Source organism: Delphinus delphis, chromosome 5 (genome assembly GCF_949987515.2).
Source record: "Delphinus delphis chromosome 5, mDelDel1.2, whole genome shotgun sequence".
NCBI lineage: Eukaryota > Metazoa > Chordata > Mammalia > Artiodactyla > Delphinidae > Delphinus > Delphinus delphis.
The window spans coordinates 50,428,895-50,449,868 of NC_082687.1; the positions used below are offsets into that span (position 1 = coordinate 50,428,895).

Below are 20,974 nucleotides of genomic sequence, written 5' to 3' on the forward strand. Positions count from 1 at the left end.
GGGTCTTCCCGGATCGGGGCACGAACCTGCGTCCCCCGCATCGGCAGGCGGACTCGCAACCACTGTGCCACCAGGGAAGCCCTGACCTTATCTTAAATCCCTGATTCCCCAAGGCTCCAGTTACACTGACCTGTTATCTGTTCCTCAATACACCAAGCTTCCCACCCAGGGCCTTTGTACCTACTCCTATCTTTGCTTGGAAAACTATTTTTTAAATAAACATTCATTGAACACCTGTGCTAGGCCTTGTGTTAGATAAAACAATAAGAAAGGATACCTGCCCTTAAGAGGTTTACAGGTTATTAGTTGAAGTCAGGTGTGGAAGCAAATAATTTATTGTATGTGAAAGATACAAGGCACAAAGAAGGCAAGGTCGTTTTCAACCTAGGGGTGGATATGAGTGGTGAATACGGGAAATCCACTAAACTCCTTCAGGGCAGAGACCATAACTTAGAACAATTTTTATCTTCAACATCTAACACAAGTGTTCCATACAGAGCAAGGATTTAGTAAGCACTCAAGAGGTTAAGTATGTCCTTTAAAGTTTATAAAAGTCCTTGTCTTCATGGATATAAACCCAAAAATGTCCTACTTTCTGAAACTGGAGATTATTTTAAGTACAAGGATAGGAAGTGAAACTTTACCTCCTTTTGATATTGTATATGATTTGTTAATACAGAACAAAGGTCATTCAGGAATAAATCCACAGAAATCAAAATCTATGAGAGACAAAGATTAGCCTCACAGTTTACATCTGATAAATAGATGATAACAAAGGAGTCAGGAGCAGTACACACACACGCACAGACACAGAATAAACATTTGTGCTAGGAGCCCCCAAGATTCAGAGAACAAGCTGGTTTATGGGGACACCTAGAACCATGACACAGTTTCTCCCACCAAGGAAGGGGACACAGATTTGTACACAAATTATAATGTATTTTAAACAGAGATTCAAAGAGGTTTGAGAAAGACACCCAAGAGTACAGAGTGTTTAGCTACGTCTAGTGTGAACCCACAAAATCTTCCCGCAGTGATGCCATCTAAACAGGGCTTTGACTAATGCAAGCACTCACTATGAGAACTGGAGATGGGCAGGCAGGTTCTTCGGTTATCACCCACCTCATACGGTGCAACAGCTCTGAGAAACTTGTGGCCACAGATAACAAAATTCTTCAAGATGTATTTACTAAGTCTACCTTATGGAAATCATTGTGATGGGCCACACGAGAGCTGGAAAGAGGCCTAAAACATGGCCCTTGTCTTGAAAACGTTTGGCTCAGAAAAGAAAATAAGGTAATTACACAAAAAAACTACTGTGCAAGACATTATGTGACCAATGCCACAGAGTAATACAGTAAGTAAGAGCAAAAACAACAGCAATAGAAATTAACATTATAAGTGAAGGTTATGCTGACAAGTTTTTATATTTGGAGGATCTTAAAGGATGGGGATGATTCTCATAGGTGGTAATCATTGAGGAGTGGAGAGGAGAGTTGGAATAACCAGCAGAAGAAACTGCGAGGTGAAGAAAAAACAATTCATTTGACCAGGGCATTGTATATAGTATGTGGAAAGAATCATTTTAAATTTTGGGTGAGGTCATATCGCAAAGAGACTTAAATTCCAAGCTAGGGCAAATGGACATTCTTCAAGGGGAGAAGGTTTAGAGGGCCAAGGTATAAAAGTTTAAGAACTACAGGACTGACATATCAAAAAAAATGCTTTAAAAAATATTCCAGCTTTTGGAATGAAGCAAGGGAGACTGGTTATTATTGATAACTCATGGTTAAACCATTACAACAGTCTAGACATGAGATAAAAGGACTGAATCTAAGGTATCATAGCAGAAATGGAAAGGAAAAATTAAAACAGGGCACGTTTTGTTTTGTTTTGTTTTGTTTTGCGGTACGCGGGGCTCTCACCGTTGTGGCCTCTCCCGTTGCGGAGCACAGGCTCCAGACGCGCAGGCTCAGCGGCCATGGCTCATGGGCCCAGCTGCTCTGCGGCATGTGGGATCTTCCCGGACCGGGGCACGAACCCGTATCCCCTGCATCGGCAGGCGGACTCTCAACCACTGTGCCACCAGGGAAGCCCCAGGGCACATTTTGGAGTTATCCAAGAAAACACACTCAAATTAAGTGTTTTACCATAGAGTTTAACAGAGAAAATCTATTGCTACAACGACCTAGTATCTATTTCTGGATACCGATTCCAAGCAATTTTTCCCTCCTGCGCCCTATCTTTAACACTTAAAATCACTTCCCTTGTGAGAAGTATCCCTTGCTTTGAAGCCTGAAGCTCACACTCTCTTCCTGCCTCTGCAATGACTCAGGGAAAGACCTTGGAGAAGTCATGACCTTGCTGAACCTGGTTTGCTTTTGAGTGCTCTGCAGGGATAAAGTGGGACATAACTAACCAAAATGATGGCCAAAAAAAGCCAAGTGCCTTGGCGTTCCTCATCAGTACAGAGCTGCTCAGCAGAGTGGGAAGGTGGATCCCATCCTAAACAGAACAATCAGCCAGCCAGGGCCATCTGACACAGAGCCAAAGCCAATGCCACCCAAAAACATGCTGCTTTTAGTATCACAATGCCTCCACCTCTCTCACTGTGCCAGGTTTCTCTTTTGAATCAATTTCATAGCAGTCAGGGCCCTTAATAATTTTAGATAGAATCTCCAGTTTTCACATTCCACAGCCTCTTTCCCTAATGAAAAACAAAATTATTTGAACAAAACAATATCCAGTGTGAAAAGCCTTTGATTCGATGATATCCCCACTGGTATCTTTAGATTTGTGTCAAAACACTGGCATTTATTCTATAACTACTGTTATTCAAAGGAATGATTTCTAATAAGCAATTCCAAAAGTGATGAAAACATTTTTTATTTATTCAACTCCTATTTTAAGAGGTAAATCCTAATATGCCTTGATTTTCTAATGTTTTCTATAGGGAGTAGAATAAAATTTCAGTATTTTATCAACCCCAAATTGGCTAAATTCAAAATTCTGAATTTTATTAGTAAGAAAACTTAATGAGCAAAAAGAATAGGCATTTGCCTTCAAGGACACATAGCAAATCTGACTAACTATATATCAAAAGTAAGAATATGTTTCCAAATTTTTTCAGAATAAAATATATTAGTCAACATCTATTCCCAGCCTTTCAAAAGCAAATCAACACTGAATTCCTCCCAGTAAAGAACATCTAAAAATGCTCAACAAAATACAGAAAATATCTTACAGAAATCATGGTTTATCTGCCAGAAAGTAAGAGAAATAACTGGAAACAAAAAATAATGGCAACAGGAAAGAGTAAATCTACAATGTCAGTAAACCCTTGAGGCCTGGGCCTGCCCAGCAAGACTATGCCAATCTTTGGCGGGGTAAGGCATGGGGTAGAATGACCATCTGACACCAATCCTAGGGATATGGGGGAAAGGGCATAGATGGGAGACACCCCCTGAAATAAAACTAGGATACTCTAAACACAGCATACCCATTTGGTAGACTAGGGGGAAAAAGCACCCTACAGAGAGAGACAGTGGGGATACAAGCCTCTCTTGGCCTTGCCACTAGATGTAATGCCATTAAAAAAAAAAAAAAAGATTCTCCAAAGATATTTCTAACCATAAACCTACAACTCAGTTTGGAGCTGGACTTCACATTACCTCTGCAGTCTGAAAAACCTTAAGCTAAAAGTGTAGTGTGAATTAGTCCTAGCCTTTTATGAATTAGTCTTGCCACCGCACTCTCAAACGCTGCATAGATATAGACATAAAATATTGAAACTATATTTCATCAAGCTTCTAGGGAAGCAGTCAAGACTACTGCAAATTCTTCAGTACAGATATGGCAGATTTCACTTTCCAAAAATGGCTGGGAAAATATCTCCTGTCCCATATATTTTCCTACAATGTAAAATTGCCACTCCTCCATCAAACAGTGGAGTCCTTCCTTATCTCCTTGAATGGAGGATGGTCCTATGACTATTTTGACCAGCTGACTCTGGCAAAGTAATGAAGTAAAACTGTGCCAGTTGCAGGTGCAACCACGATATGGCCTAATTTTTCACTTCTTCATTCTTGGAAGTCAGCTGCCATGTAGTAAGTGCAAATAACCCACTGCCATGCTGTGAGAAGCCTACACCACATGGAAAGACCCTGGAGGATGAGATGCCATGCGGTGAGAAGGGGAGAGGGGAGAGGAAGAGGGAGGGAGGGGGAGAGGGAGAGAGAAGGGGGGAGAGAGGGAGGGAGAGAGAGGGAGAGGGAGAGAGAGAGAGAGAGAGAGAGAGAGAGAGAGAGGGGCAGGCAGACACACCAAGGAATATCAAGGTATGTGAGACATGTGAATCAGTCTGGTCAACCCTTAGATGACATCAGCCCTGGCCACTATCTAACTGCAACTGCAGGAGAGACCTCAAGCAAGAAGTATCCATCTGAACCCTGTCAACCCAAAGAAACATGAGAAATAATAATAAACTGTTGTTTTAAGTTGTTAAGTTTTCAGGAGGCTTGTTATACAGCAAAAGATAAACAGAAAAACAACCTGGTTATCTTCAACAAATAAATTACAAGGGGAAACAAACAGATTGATGGAGGGGAGAATCTATGGACTGATAGTTTATGAAAGACTTACGGGATTCCCTGGTGGCGCAGTGGTTAAGAATCCGCCTGCCAGTGCAGGAGACTCGGGTTCAATCCCTGGGCTGGGAAGATCCCACATGCCACAGAGCAAATAAGCCCGTGTGCCACAACTACTGAGCCTGCACCCTAGAGCCCACGAGCCACAACTACTGAAGCCCACGTGCCTAGGGCCCGTGCTCCGCAACAAAAGAAGCCACCGCAATGAGAAGCCTGTGTGCCGCAATGAAGAGTAGCCCCAGCTCGCCACAACTAGAGAAAGCCTGTGCGCAGCAACAAAGACCCAATGCAGCCAAAGATAAATAAATAAAATAATAAATAAAAGTTTATGAAAGACTTAAGATAATGTTCGAACTTTATTTGGATCCTGATTTAAACAAATACATTATGTTTTTAAAGTTTAATATACATATGACACATTTGCAAATTTAAATATTGACTGGATTTTTGATGATATTAAGGAATTTTGTTAATTTTTAGACTGATAATGGTATTGTGGTCATGCTTTTCAAAAGAGATCTCAAAAGAGATCTTATCTTTAGAAATACATAGTCCAAAATTTATGGATAATATGGAATGCTGTCTACACTTACTTCAAAGTATTATAGGAAGGGGATAAGATCATGGAAATTTAAATGATACAAGATTGGACAGGAGTTGTTAATTGTTAGAGTTGGGTGATAAGTACTGAGTTACACTACTCTGTCTTCTTTTGTGTATGTTTACAACTTTTCCATAATAAAAGATTTTTTCATGGGAATAAATTTTTAAAAAAGTGTTCCCAGGTTGGCTGGACTCTCCTATATCTCCCAGAAGCAAATAAAATCTCTGGAAGGCTCTGAAGCATTTCATAGGAAGATTATTAGCTCACATTTTTTTTTTTAAAGAAAAGCACTAAATACATGAGGAAGAAAGTACAGGTAAGTACAGGTAAGAGCTGAGAAAACAAAGTTCAGAATCAAACCCACAAAGACAGCAAATATATATATACAAAGTTCAGAATCAAACCCACAAAGACAGCAAATATATATATAATATACTCTATTATATATATAATATATATATTATATATATAATATATATTTATATAATTATATATATTTATATAATTATATATATATAATATATATATATTTATATATATATAATATATAAATATATATATAATATATATATTATTATATATATATTATATGTATATAATATATAATATATATTATAATCTATTATATATATATAATAGAGTATATGGAAGAATAATAAAGAAGGGGATTATCAAAATTGAACAAGAAGATTTGGAAAAGAACAAAACAGAACGTCTTAACATAAAAAAATTTATAATTCTTGAAAGGAAAAATTCAATGGAGTGGTTTGGTAGTAGAATACAACCAACAGAAGAATAGAAAGATCTGAAGAAATTATCCAAAATATAGCACAGATACTGAAGACAGTAAATGTGAAAACAAAACAGTTTAGTAGAATTGGGGCACAAGATGGGGATGTACAATAAAATTCTACTTGTAATTCCAGAAGGATGTATTAGAGATTGAAAGAGTCAAAGAATTACAAAATTCCATAACTGATAAAAGACAGGAAGATTCAGGAAGCCCAGTAATCCAATAATAGTAAAAAGAAATCTCTGCTTACGTAAGTTATAATAGAACTCCAAAATAAAGACAAAAAGAAAATGCTACAGCACCCAAAAGAAAAGAATGATCACTTACAAAGCAATGAGAATTATACTGACAGTTCACTTTTATGGAAGTCAAAAATAATTGAAAATAGATTCTAAATGCTGGAAAAAAAATAGCTTTCAACCTAAATTATACATCCAGAGAAACCACCTTTCAAGAATGAGGGTGAGAGAATCATTTTCAGGCAAACATAAATGAGAGAGTTTACCTCCCAAAGACGCTCAAAGGAGAAAATTTCAAAAGTCTGGTAAACTAGTACTGTTTAAGGGAAATAATTCAGTCTAATGAAAAATATTCTGAAAAGGAAGGTCTGAAGTGCAAAAAAAAAAAAGAAAACTTCTTTGTAATTCTAAAAATCTTGACCATGTCTAATTAATTGGATTTTAAAATTCAGGTAGCAATAAACTCTGGGTATTAACAGAATATGATATGGGAAAGAATATCAAACTTAAAGCATTCCTTAGCTCTTAGCATTATTCAGGAGAAGTGTAAAAATACTGACTAACTTTGGAACTTAAAAATGCATATTAAAATATGCAACATAATCACTAAAAGGTAAAGTATGTAACTTCCACCCTAACAGAAAAAAATGTAGAAAGCAGAAAATAAGAAAAACAAACCTGTACCAACCTAAAAGAGGACAAAAAAGGAGAATAAAAAAGAAAGAACATAAAGTTATACAAACAAAGCAAAAATAATGTGCTAAAGATGAATCCAAATCTATTACTCATCACCATCAATTTTAATGGATTAAATTTAAAAGTAAAGATTGTAAAACTGGATTGTTTTAAAAGTCCAACCATGGGTTATCTACAGACACAAGATACAAGGTATATTGAAAATAACAGAATGAATACACATAAGGTACCACAGATTTATTAGTACAAAATAAATTAATCTTTAAGGCAAAAAGCATTACTAGAAACAAAGAGAGTCACATAAAAATTCAATTCACTAAAAAAATAAACTATAAATGTAGATGTACTTAATAACACGGTTTTAAAACAAAGCAAATATTAGCAAAAAACAAAGACATAGTAAAGAAAATCAATATAGTAAAAAATTGTTTCTTTGAAAGAAGACCAATAAAATTAACAAACCTCAGGCTAGATTGATCAAGAAAAATAAGAAGCACAAATCAATAATATTTATATATATATATATATTTTGTGGTACGTGGGCCTCTCACTGTTGTGGCCTCTCCCGTTGCGGAGCACAGGCTCCGGACGTGCAGGCTCAGTGGCCATGGCTCACGGGCCCAGCCGCTCCGCGGCATGTGGGATCTTCTCGGACTGGGGCACGAACCCGTGTCGCCTGCATCGGCAGGCGGACTCTCAACCACTGCGCCACCAGGGAAGCCCAATAATATTAAGATTTTAAAGGGAAAAATAACAGATTCAGATTACAAAAATGACAAATGATAATGTTATAAACAACACTGCAATAAATTTTAAAATAGAAGAAAAAAGGGAAAATCTAAAACGTATAAGTTACTAAAATTGAAAAATAGAAATTCTGAATGTCTCATTAAAACATTTTGATCACCAGTTTTACAGTTTCATACAGAAACCACCTGGCCCAGGTAGTTTAACAACTTGTCTGATCATTCAAAGAAAAGATAATTGACATATTATACACAATAAAGAGACTATTATATTCTATTTCAGAGAATGGGATGGGAGTGGAATAGAAGGAGAAATACTCTCCAGCTCATCTTATAAGGAGAGTATATTTCTAATACCAAAACCAGACAGGGACAGTATAAGAAAGGAAAAATGCAGGCCAATGTCACTCTTAAACAGAGATGCAAAAATCCTATATATACACACACATATATATACATATATACACATAAATATGTACATATACATATATAAGCAATATATATTATATTACATATTATAATATATATATATTAACAAACCAAGTTCAATTGTGTGTAAGAAAGAAACTATATATCTGCCAGGTTTCAAGGTTGGTTCAACAGTATAAAATCTATTAATATAACTCACCAAGTCAACAGGTTAAAGAAGAAAACTCATATTTTTATCTCAATACTTTATCTCAATAGTTTCAGAGAAAGCATTTGTCTTTGTCTTCATTAAGGACAGTTACCGTATTAAAATCAGATGAAGGATAACAGTGGCTGAGTGGTAAACAGTTTATATTGCCCTCTCAGATGGTGAAGAAAATATGATTTGAAACAACTTTTTCAGGTTTAAATGAGGTCTTCCAAAAGTATTATATTGAGAAGATGTGTCCACACAGGGTGATCTATGACTCTGCGAAGTCTTTAAAGAACATGAGCTGTAATTCCCATAAAACTATCTTGATTTTGAAGCATTTAATATTTTCAAGCACCAAAAAAGAAAGTAGAAGGCAGTGATAACCATTATTATGAAGATTTACCTTGAGTTTATGTTCTTTCCTGTTTACAATCACAGCTGTGATTTGCTGGTCCATGAAAATGAGAATGGTGACCAACAAAGCAGGTATAGCAGCTGCAAGGTACACCCACCAGGGGTTTCCTCCAAATGGTGGAACAAACCAACCTCGGTTTAGACTTGTTGGCTTTAAGTAGAGAGAAAACATTTTTTAAAACAATATTAATACATACTACTTGGTGAAAAATCAGTGGGAGAGACACACTTTTATATACGGAGAGCCAACATATTAAAAAACAGAGATAGTTTTACTGATAGCTTGTACAAAGATTATTCAGCAAGAACTTCCTAAAGGAGGTTATTTTTAAGGCAATATTTTAAATGAAGGAAACTGAGAATATACGGTGATGGAAAAGAAGTAAATGCCAATTTTCACATTTAGGATGCTCCAAGGTAAGAATCAGGATGGAAGAAAGTGATTTAAGTTTAAGGGGTAGCCATAAGAAAAACCCAAATGTAATATTCAGTAAGGAGGTAGGCAAGAAATTACAAAACAACCATGAATTTTGTTCATGGGTTTTAGCAATTATACAGAAGTTGTTTTTACTACTGCCAAATTGCAATTGTTTCATGATATAATACATATAAAGCTACAAATATTTTATGTTATAATTAAGCTTATTTAAATACCCTGATCTTATTTTCATATTTTCCTATTCTTTTCCTAATTTTAAACAATATAAATAAACTAAAACAGAATCCTAACTATGAATTATTTTCTCCACATTTACTATGAAGAAAGCTTCACTTCTCCTCTGAAGATATTTCTGTCTCACTTTGCTCATAACTCCATCACTGAATCTATTCACATTTTACTACCTTTACCAGGTTGTGAGCTTATAAGGAAAGGAACTTTGTCTTGCTCTTCAATGCATTTCAAATTCCCAGTATAGGGCTTGACTCAAAGCAAGCATTCAATAAATATTGACTTAACTAATGACTGAATAAATGAGCACTTACCTTTGCTAATAAATATATCATGGCAGAGAAAATGCAAAAAACATTTTGTTTGCTATAACACAGACATCCCTTCCTCATCAGGTAGTCATTAAGCTAAAACTGCAGTTCGTTTAATTTTTCTTAGCAAATATATGGTTCTCAGTGATGGAGAGAGAGGTTAGGAGTGTTCTAGAAAATAAGTGAAAGACTTGTGGTGAAAAATTAGATAGGGATATTTAAGAATGAATGAAATGTAAATATTACCCATTAGGCTTGTACATACCCACAGGTTTATAAAATGAATAATTCCTATATCTTTGTAATAATTAAAATGTACATTATATATACACATGTGTGTATATGGAAGGTAGTTTGGTGGCAGGAAAAGAGCACTGAATTAGTAATGTAACCTTAGGTATTTTACTTAATTTTTATAAGCTTCAATCTCAACTTCATAAAATCAGGATGATGATAGTTACATTGCAACCTAGAATTATTATATGGGTCAAGGTTATAAGTTGATAACCTTGAAATATCCAGTTGAAAATACTCTGGATATTTTTAAATACTCTAAAAATATAAAGCAGAGTTTATAATGTTACCATAAGGTATTTCCAATAAAAATCAATATAATGTGAACCTTGCATTTAGTCCTAGTCAGGCATTTAATTTTAGTGAAAAAATAGACAAAATATATATATGCACCTAGCAACTGATCATTTATAAAATAAAGAAATGGACAATTGTACAAAACTAACTCAAAGAGAAATACAACAAACTAGAATAGGGGAAAGGAAAGAAAACCGAAGAATTCCAGGAATGACCAAAAGACAAGTTCACCTACCTTGAACTCACTTGGCACTATCAGTTTTGGAGTATCCACACCTACCAGGGCATCTATTACACAAAAGATGAGAATGGACAAGATAATGGCGAAGTCACTGATCAGTTTCCTTGCCTGAGAAAATAAAAAAGAAACCAGGGACGATTAGGCACTGGATATATATATCTGCCTCTGTTTGAAGTGAATGAAGAATTCTATATTTCCTAACAGTTTATACTAACAGCTTTATTAACAAATTAAAGGAGGTGTCGTACTGCAGAGAGATTATTTTTAAAATTGCTTTTGCATCACTTTCTTACCTGGCCAGAAATAATCTAATTGCACAGAACAGGTGAGAGAGAGAGAGAGAGAGAGAGAGAGAGAGAGAGAGAGAGAGAGAGAGAGAGTGTGTGTGTGTGTGTGTGTGTGTGTGTGTGTCTGTAGGCAGGGGAGGGGATTCAAAGATAATATATCCTTGAAGTACTATACAAACACTCTTTCTGTATGCAATACAAAGGAGACCGGAATAAGGATGAAATCTCAAGGCATATTATAAAATCTGCACAAAAATTCAGAATTCTGTTTATTACTTGGGAGGTAGTGTTGTGAGTACAGAGCAAGATAAATTCCACAGGTAACCTGAAAACTCCAAGAACCAAGCAGGGAAAGTGTTACAGTTCCAGTCCAATGAATGGGCTTAAGACCTCAGAGAAAAAAAAGCGATGAAAGACAGAAATCTGATGGTTTCACTAACTTTGCCAAAGAAAATATTTTTCACTCTACGCTAGTGCTTAAAATCTCTTGTATGTGGAGCATCTCTTTCTCCACCACTTCGTAAGTGTGGTCACCTAAACTTCCTAAGTACCTGCCTCTGGTCAGGACAAGGGCTGGGTTTTATGGGAGTGCATTAAACCCAAACCTTTCCCATGGAGTGGGTGCAGAATGGCCATTTCTGTGTCAGTACCAGAACATGGGACCATTTAGTTGGTTGGCGGTTCCTCTGCAGTGTCTAGCGGCACTGACAATGGCCTACGAGCATTACTATAGCACAGACAGCTGAGTTTCCCTGTAAGGTATGTACACATGGTTGTGCATAATTTGATCATTCAACAAAAATTTACTTAGCATATTCAGCCCTCTGTATTCACGGCTTCTGCTTCCGTGAAAACGGAGGGCCAACTGTAAGCACCTAATACTTTGCTTGGCACTAGGGATACCACAGTAAACAAAACAGACACAATCCATGTCTTCATGAAGTTCACAGTCAAGTCATACATGAGGAAGGCTGTTCCTAAACGAAATCAGGATTTATTCAGCAGTGATAACATAATCTCAGAGTAAGCAGTCAGCTTTCTGGTGCTGCTAGGTGAAGAGAGATCAGTGATGGGCTGAGTGGCTGCACAATTCTCAGGATAGAGGGTCTTTGGAAAGAGTAGTAGGACTACTGCAATCAGGTGTTCAATAGAAACTGAAGTGGAGAATGGAATTACTTGGAGATGTGGGTGTGAAGGACATGGTAAAGGACATGGTAGTGCTCAATTTTTTTTTTTTTTTTTTTTTTTTTTTGGTGGTACGTGGGCCCCTCACTGTTGTGGCCTCTCCCGTTGCTGAGCACAGGCTCTGGACACGCAGGCTCAGAGGCCATGGCTCACAGGCCCAGCCGCTCCGTGGCATGTGGGATCCTCCCGGACCGGGGCACGAAGCCGTGTCCCCTGCATCGGCAGGCGGACTCTCAACCACTGCGCCACCAGGGAAGCCCGGTAGTGCTCAATTCTTGACCGTGACCAGGTATCAGAAGCCTTGGGTACTAGCAGCAGGATCAAAGATGGCCATTTGGCCAGAAGTTCCTTTCCCTCTTGGAGGACTGGTTTAGCTTTCTGGAGAAGTACACACAGAGGAGCAGAGAGCCAGCTATGGGACTTCTAGGGGCAATTTAACACCAAGCACAAATAGATGGCAGGGATCAATTTGGGGAAAACATATAGTACAGCAGTTAGAAGCACACAGTTTCTATAGTCAGATTAGCTGGGTTGGAACTCCAGTACCATTATTTCCTACTTGTAAATACTTATCCTTTCTTACTTTAATTACTTTATTTACATTACTCCAACTGCAAAATGTAGACAAGATAATCTCTACAACTTCATTGGTCTGTCGTAAGAATTACATAGGATAAGCCATGAAAGTGCTTTTTAGCATAGCACCTGCAGCATCACAAACTCTCCTAATATACATTAACTCAGGTTATTTCAAGTTCCACAAAGCCTCTTTGGCTGCAGAAACCACTGGAATAACTAAATAATCTACTGTCAGGAGGTCTCTGAAAGAAATCTTGAATTCCAAGAAACAAGAAATAAAAACCCAGTAATAATATGAAACTGCCACTCAGAGCTCATTTTGGTTGGAAGTATCTGGAATCCCTGCAGAAAACGGATGCTTCCCAGGGGCTCAATATGGGAGGAAACACCCATTTTCTTAAGTTTTGTGCAAGTAAATTTTCACACGGGCAGCTCAGGATGGTCTGGCAAGAGACGGTCATTGTTGAAGCAGGCTCAGGAGTATATTAAGATGTTACAGCAGCCTCTCTGGTCCAGTAGGTCATGAATCACTGCAAGACCAGAGGTCACTGCCAAGGCAAAAAAGAAGTTCTCTCTTCTTTATCACCCTCCCAATCCTTACTCAGCAGATCCAACTTGTTGACAGCTCAGATATCCTACAAGTTATTCTTTCTAAAGAGGGCAATGGTTATTAAAAAGGCACTGCTCCTCCTTTTTTCCCCCCCATAAACAGGAGGAGGGAAGTAGAGGGTAGCAAATGAATCCAATTGGCCATTTCTTGGTAGAAATGCCCCTAGGGCCCGCACCTCTGGCCCTTCTAGGGGACAGATCTGCCTGACTGGAATCACTACCAGGCACCGGGGAAATGCTGCTTCTTTACTTAGGAGAGGAGTCATTCTCAGCCTTCCATAAACCAAGCACTGAAGCCCTAAACCTGCTCTTTCAGTAGTTTTCTTCATTTTAATTAACGGCAGATTATTTTTTTCCTATCGCTTAGGCCCAAAACTTTGGACTATCCATGCAACTCTTCTCTTTCTCTCACATCCTACATCCAACAGGTCAGCAAATTACATTCAAAACATATCTGGGATCCTGTCTCTTCTCATCACCTCCATTGCTATTCCCACCCTTATCTAAACCACCACTTTATCTCATATGGTTCCTGCTTCCTGTCTCTATACTCGCCAACTTGAGGACACTGCCAAGGTATCACCCAGAATAATCATGTTAAAATTTAGGTCAGATAACGTAGAAGGCAGAGTAATTCCCCTCTAAAGATGCCTAATTCCTGGAACCTGTGAATATGTAATGTTACACGGCTAGGGAGAATCAGAGTTGCCGACAGAATTAAGGCTACTAATCAGACGACCTCGCGATTAGGGAAACCACCCAGGATTATTCCAGTAGGTCCAGTGTAATCACAAGAATCCCTGTAAGTGAAAGGGGAGGCAGGAGAATCCGTGTCAGAGTGATGCAGCGTGAGAAAGACTTGACTGGTCACTGCTGGCTTTGAAGATGGAGGAAAAGGGCCAAGAACCAAGGAATGTGGGCAGCCTCTAGAAGCTGGAAAAGGCAAGGAAAGATAGTCTCCCCCAGAGGCTTCAGAAAGAACACAGCCCTGCCAACACCTTGATTTTAGCTCGTTGAGATATATTTCAGACTTCTGTCCTCCAGATCTCAAGACAGTAAATGTGTTTTAAGCCATCGTGTTTGTGGTAATTTGATACAGCAGCCACGGGAAACTACAGATAGTTTGGGCTTCCCTGGTGGCGCAGTGATTAAGAACCTGCCTGCCAACGCAGGGGACACGGGTTCAAGCCCTGGTCCGGGAAGATCCCACATGCTGCGGAGCAACTAAGCCCGTGCGCCACAACTACTGAGCCTGCAAGCCACAACTACTGAAGCTCACATGCCTACAGTCCATGCTCTGCAACAAGAAAAGCCACTGCAATCACAATGAGAAGCCCACGCACAGAGACGAAGAGTAGCCCCCGCTCGCTGCAACTAGAGAAAGCCCGCACGCAGCAATGAAGACCCAATGCAGCCAAAAATAAATAAATTAAATAAATAAATTGAAAAAATAAAGTAAAATAAACAGTTTAAGTTTAATTATTAGTTTCACAAATTTATATATAATATATTTATATTATATATAAATTTGGTAGAAACCCTTGGCAATGGCATTCTTGTCAAGTGTGGCACTATTATACTATAGGTATAACAGTAGCTAAAAAGTCAAATGCTAATAATTCAGGATTACATTTCTTAAAATTATGGGGAAAGAAAGATACTCTTAATAATATTGCTTAACCTTATTAAAAATCACAGCTAGGGTGATATGTTCTGTACAGTTATATTCACTTCTATTTCCCCTTCCTTCCCCTTAAATTGTACAATACGGTTCAGGGACATCAGAAATCACTCCTGAAGAGTGTTTATTGTAAGACATTCATTCCTAAGATAGTGGATCTGGTTTGAACTTCATAGTCAAGGAAACTGATTTTTCCCAGGCCACTTGTGTATTCAACTCTAAATCCTCTAATTAGCGAAGGCAGGTAGGGGTGCTATTTTAGCAGGCTCTTCAGGTCTTACCCTGTACTAAAATTAAACTTTAATTTGAACTGCCTGAAAAATGTCAAGCTTTGAGTATACAAGCTTACTAGATATACTCTAGGACCCAGGTACAGTAGCGTGGCATCGGACTTTAAGGAAGTAAGAATCACTCTATTTGGGTCCTTCTTACCTTTCCAAACACATTTAGCAAAAGAAACATGTATGAATTTCCTTTCATTTTTTAGTTTATTTTATCTTTCCTTTTCATCAAACTCGATCTCTTGCAAAAACTCCAAAACAGTACCCTTTTATGTGTCAATATATAAATTAAAGAAATCAAATTAGAAACCCATAGTCCCTACTTCCCTACTAGTAATGATTAGAAGTGCCAAAGTTTTCATGAGAAAACTGTTCCCACAAGATTTCATGCCCAATCCTGTGGATTCAGAGGCCTCAACTTTAGCTTGGACAAACGTCATAACTAATGGGTCCATCCAATCAAATGCTAAGTCTCTCTAGGCTCCCGCTTCAATATCCTAAGAATATAAACTATCACAATCTAAATGAAACACAAGTTAACTAATATATATCAAAGACTAACTATAAAAAAGTTTGCTGTTCTTTTTGGAGTGGTACACAGATGTGCTATGACATATAATAATTCCTACCTCCATTCATGAATGGGGAAAAGGAAAGTGTGTTTCAACTAAGATTCTTATATACCAGAATGGTTTTGAGCTCTTTTATTTTTGTTTACCATTTTTTAATTATAAAATTGGAAGGAGAAAAATATTTCTGTCCTCTGCAGAGTTACAAAATATCTCAATCTAATAAAAAGCAACCAGCTTAAATATTTAAACTATCAAAGCAAAGAAGACATTAAGTGGATGGGAAGGGAAATTCAAATAACCATCTAATAAATCTATTATACACATACTCTTCATGAAGGATGGTACCGTATTAGTTATTAAGAGAGTCATAATCATTGAGACACCAACAGTGAGAAGCTAGTTAATTTACAGGGGAAAAAAATGAATTGGGTTCCTCTGAAGCCCCAGAGGATATTTGGTTTTCACTTTGCCAGGACTGCAGCTGCTCCTAAATTAACTGGGGGGAAAGGCTGTGAGCCTGCAGAGCAGTTCTCAATGGATGGAGCTGTTATAAAGAGACAACTACAGCAGCAGGCACTCTGGGGGTTCTCAATAAATATTAATTCAGGATGTCAATTCCTCGCATGATCGCCGTGCTTGGAAAATGCTAAACAACAGTGTAAAAACGAATTTATTCTAGATGAAAAAAAGGTGTGTCAGACAAATATGTGTCTTTGGCAGTCATGAAAAGGCACAAAATATTATGGAAGTTTAAATATTTGATCCCCTTCCCCCCATAGCCAATGCTATACAGCACTATAAAAGAAATAAGCATTAATATCAGTACAGCAATCATAATACACCGTATTTTGAATCAATAATACCCACTACAATTAGAATTCAATAAAAGGAAAGTCTGATTTAGACTCCAGGATTTTAATGCCATAAGCTCGAAAGTCAGAGAAATTCAGGGAACAAAGAAGGGAATTGGATTGGGTGGGCAATTTATCTAGGCGGGGCTTAAGAGCCAGTGAAAGTCTACTTGAAAAAAAATTGTTTTTCCAAGCAGGGAACAGAGGGGAGTAGGCCTAATCAAGTGGTTCAGCAGGGAAGCTAAGGAGACTTTAGCAGCCATGGGCCTCTTCCTCTATTCTGCCTCAAACTGAGCAGTAGAACAAAAGACCCAAATGCGTGAGTGCCAGAAGCAAATGAGTAAATCACCTGGGAAATACTATGTCCCAATCTGGTCACTATATTCTAAGTAGAAACTGAAAATCTGGAACTGGCTCAGAGAAGGATGGCCAGTGGAATAGGAGTCCAGAAATCACATCTCATACAAAATGACAGGAGGCCTAAAGAAGCTGTAGGGAGAAACTGCCTTCAAATATGTGAAATCTGTCATAGAAAAGAAGGACTAAACTTGTTCTGTGTAGCTTCGAGGGCAACGGCAGACCCCGAGGACGAGGCTGTGGAAAGGCAGGTTTGTGTTTTCTATCAGGAATGCCTTCGGAGATGTGAAGTTCCTGTTCCGGGAAGCATTCGAGCAGCCCACAGATGAATGGTTGTCAGAAATGAAGAGGCAACGATGGACTAGATGGTATTCAAAGTCCTAATACTAAAATTCAAAGATTAAGACCCAAGTGTCAAAATTTCTTGATCCTCTAATAAGGTCTTCTTGGATATATCCCCCCAAAACCATTACAATAAAGGGCTTTAAAAGGAAGGTGGTTTTATAATTTACATTAAGGTACAAAATTTTAAATTTAAAAAGAACTGGTAAGTCATATGTATAAATGAGACAGTCTAGAAATGGAGCAGGAGATCATTTTGTGTTAATGGATAGATTTCAATGCTGGTGACTTTTGTATGGTGCTTCTGACCAACAAGTACCACGGTCAAAATGACTTCTGTCCACAGACTACCTCTATGCTGACATTAAAACCTCTCACATCACACGGCAAAAGGGACTTTGCAAACAAACAAAACCCTCAAAAACACTTTGGCCAAACAATGCTCCCAACCTTTTTTTTCTTTGGGCTCAATTCAGGTTGACTGTATTTTTTGTTATACATCCACAAAAACTTAAGTATTTGTAATCTTTGTTGAATGTTGAACAGATTGGATTGTGTTCAGAACCTATTACCCTCTGTCATTCTTAAGAAAAAAAAAATATGAAAGTGAGTTTTGAATTAAAAACAAATTTGACTTTAAAAATTATTTTCCTTGGTACAAAATAACACAAGAATTTGAAAATCTGATTCCCTTTCACTGACAAGCAAAGTCATTTTCCAAATGAGCTTCAATGGCAGGATGTGGTCTGATGTTTCCGCAAGAACCAGCCAAATGTCACCCAGTATTATTAACACTAGGATGGGACAAAGAATACAGGCTCACTATTTCTTCCTCATATTTGGATACATTATTTGTTTCAATTTGATAGTTTTTACCATTCACCAAAAAAATTTCTGAGAGAAAAAGAAAACAGAGTAGGGATGCTACCTGATTCTTGTAAAGAGTTGTTTATAAACTAAACTAAACACATCCAACATTAATAGAATTGTCACAGGCCAAAAGGCCAACTAAGAATCATGGTTCCAAAAATACAGCTAATTGTAGAATCCTAAACTGTGTTTTATATGGATAAAAACTAACGTGTCACCTAACTAAAATGCTCATTGTGTTTTCACTGAAATTCCTGAAGCCCTACACTTTTTTCTCATCCATAAAGCCAGCTCCTCAAAGACCACCATCAATTTACTTAGGTCACATGAAGTCACCAAAGTGTGATCCTACAGTAGACAGTAAGCATGAATAGGGCAGAAGGATCAAAATGAATCATCCCATTTAAAAACTCAAAAAATCTAACTTATTCAACAAATACATATTAAGTTCCTACTATATTCCAGGCCCATGAATTACTTGTTTTTGTAGCCTTACCATCCAGTGTTGTATCAAGCACACATCAGACTCAAAATAATTTTTTTCAATATTGAATGAATATACTAATTAACTATAGAATTTAGAATACTGTTATTTTTTTTAAGAAGGATATCAAAGAACATTCTGCTCAAATGTCATCTAAATAAACCACAGAAGTTGCCAAAGTTATTAACGGTACCTGGCACTTTCTGATCTTCTCTATTTAAATGACAATAACAACCAGAAGGATATTAAAGAATCTTACCATTACATCAATTCATGGGCGTGTTAGAACTCTTACTTTTTCCAAGGGGAGGAAAAAGAGGAAATTAAGTAGATCCTTAAGAAAAACATTTTCATGCCAATTACGTACATCAACCAGCCACACTGCATCTGACTATATTAAAGTATCAATAATTCTGCCTAATTCAGAGGCTCTGTGGCTTTATGAGTTCTACTAATCACAATCCTGCTCCATCTTCAAGCTGACTGCTTTCATTTTGCCACTACATATTGCAGTGATGGCATCTCTGCTCCGTGAGCACCACCACTTGTTGGTAGGGGACTCTGGAAGAACATTTCCTGGTAATACCCCAGGCCATCTGCCACAGAAGACCACAGATTATGCTGTGATGCTCCTTCAGGAAGTTTTGATGCCAAAACACTGGCAAAAGACTTGAGGCCGATGTAACAGAAGAGTAAATGTATGGGATAACAGACTAATGCACCCCTCTAAAAGGGGTGGGAAGCACAAAGGGGGCAGTCAGTGGGGTACTGTACTCCACCCTGTTCCACTGAGCATTAGGGCTCTCTGGAAGTGCCTGACAGACAAATCAAATTCCTGATGGACAGGCTAGCAAAGGCAAACTGTTTCATCTTAAGTGTTCACACTTATGGACTGCCAGTGGCTTCATGAGGGAGGGGAAGAGTGGATAACCAACCCTGGTCTAGGCAAAGGCAATGAGAGACTGAACTAGGGGAGCATAAGTGTACATATAAAGGAGAGCGATTATAGCAGGATAATCGAGGGGGCTGACGAGTTTAACTTGATAAAGAAAAACTTGGAAAGGTAAATACGATGGATATCATCTTTTATCATACCAGATGCATTTCTACTCTTTTCCACCAGGCTCTCTGCCTTGGGAGGCTGACCTGTGTGGTCTACAATAGGCTCACGTGCTCTCCAGATTCCAGAAGCCTTCAGCCTGGGCAGGCCATGGGGGGAAGAGAGAGATCAGAGCATTGATTCCCAAAGCTATATCCCTTTGAGGTTGCCTCAGACTGGCTAAACCCCTCAATCCAAACTCATGGGGCCTTTCAGGAAAGCTCTCTCTACAATTTTGTCTTCCCCAGGTTCCAGCAACCACTCCTTTTCCACATTCTTTGAGTGAGGGATAGTAACAGTCCCACTGCTACCAGACACTACACTCTCCTTTGCCGTTTCCCTAAACCTGATCTCACCTTTGCAAATGATGCTTTCATTAAACCCCTCAGACTATCCTAATTTGAGGGTATAATTTGCTTCCTGCTGGGACTCTGACTGATACACCAAGTATGATTTTAAGATTTTGATCTTGGGTGGCTGTGAAGAGAGGTGATATTATTAGCTGAGGTAAGGAGTACCAGAAGATAAGGACGTTCCACTGTGGAAAGACAACCCCACGTTTTGAATTTGCTACACGGCGATTGTGGGTCATCCACAGAGAGAGGTTGGCAGCAGCTGCAAAAGCAGACCTGGCATAAAGATGGAGAAGATAATGAACTTTTGGGAACCTGTAAGTCCTGATCATTGCTATAAGCACAAGTTGAATACAGAGAACTTATTTTAGGAGATGGAATGAGAAAACTCTCTTTAAAATGATAGAATACTAGAGTTTAAAGGATGTTAACTGTCATCTATTAATTTCTTTAAGTCTCTCCCTTTACGCGTGTGGACTAAAGTCCACATTTAGCTATCAAAGGGCGCACAGTTAATGGCAGTGCTGGCACTAGCATCTACTGCTTCTGGGTTCCTACATCTGTGCTCTTTCCATAAATTGCAGCATTTATCTCTACTTGACTGGTTTCCACTAGTCAACAAATATTGAGTACTAGCCTGCATCCAACCTGGTGCTAATTGATGTGAGGAGTAAAATAAAAGTATAACAGTTTCCCAGCAGTTTACAGTCTTCATCGACTAACAACTCATGCAAAAGTTTGGAAATGAGAGTGCAAGATAGCAATGACTGTGAAGTTAAAGGAGAATCGGACATTTTGTACGGCAAGGACACTGCCATCCAGTATTAGCATTTTGCAATTTTAGAGGATTC

The 20,974-nt window shown here is 38.1% G+C and overlaps 1 protein-coding gene across 4 annotated transcripts in view; it reads right to left on the reverse strand.

Annotated features, from left to right (window-relative positions):
- SLC4A4 (solute carrier family 4 member 4) overlaps nt 1-20,974 on the reverse strand; it is a 356,040-nt gene that overhangs the window by 31,441 nt on the left and 303,625 nt on the right. For all 4 annotated transcript variants that reach the window (XM_060012413.1, XM_060012412.2, XM_060012411.2 and 1 more), the window contains 2 exons: nt 10,568-10,681; nt 8,750-8,911 (listed from right to left, as the gene is read on the reverse strand). In XM_060012413.1, the coding sequence (XP_059868396.1) occupies nt 8,750-8,911; nt 10,568-10,681 (276 nt within the window). The remainder of the gene's footprint in view (nt 1-8,749; nt 8,912-10,567; nt 10,682-20,974) is intronic.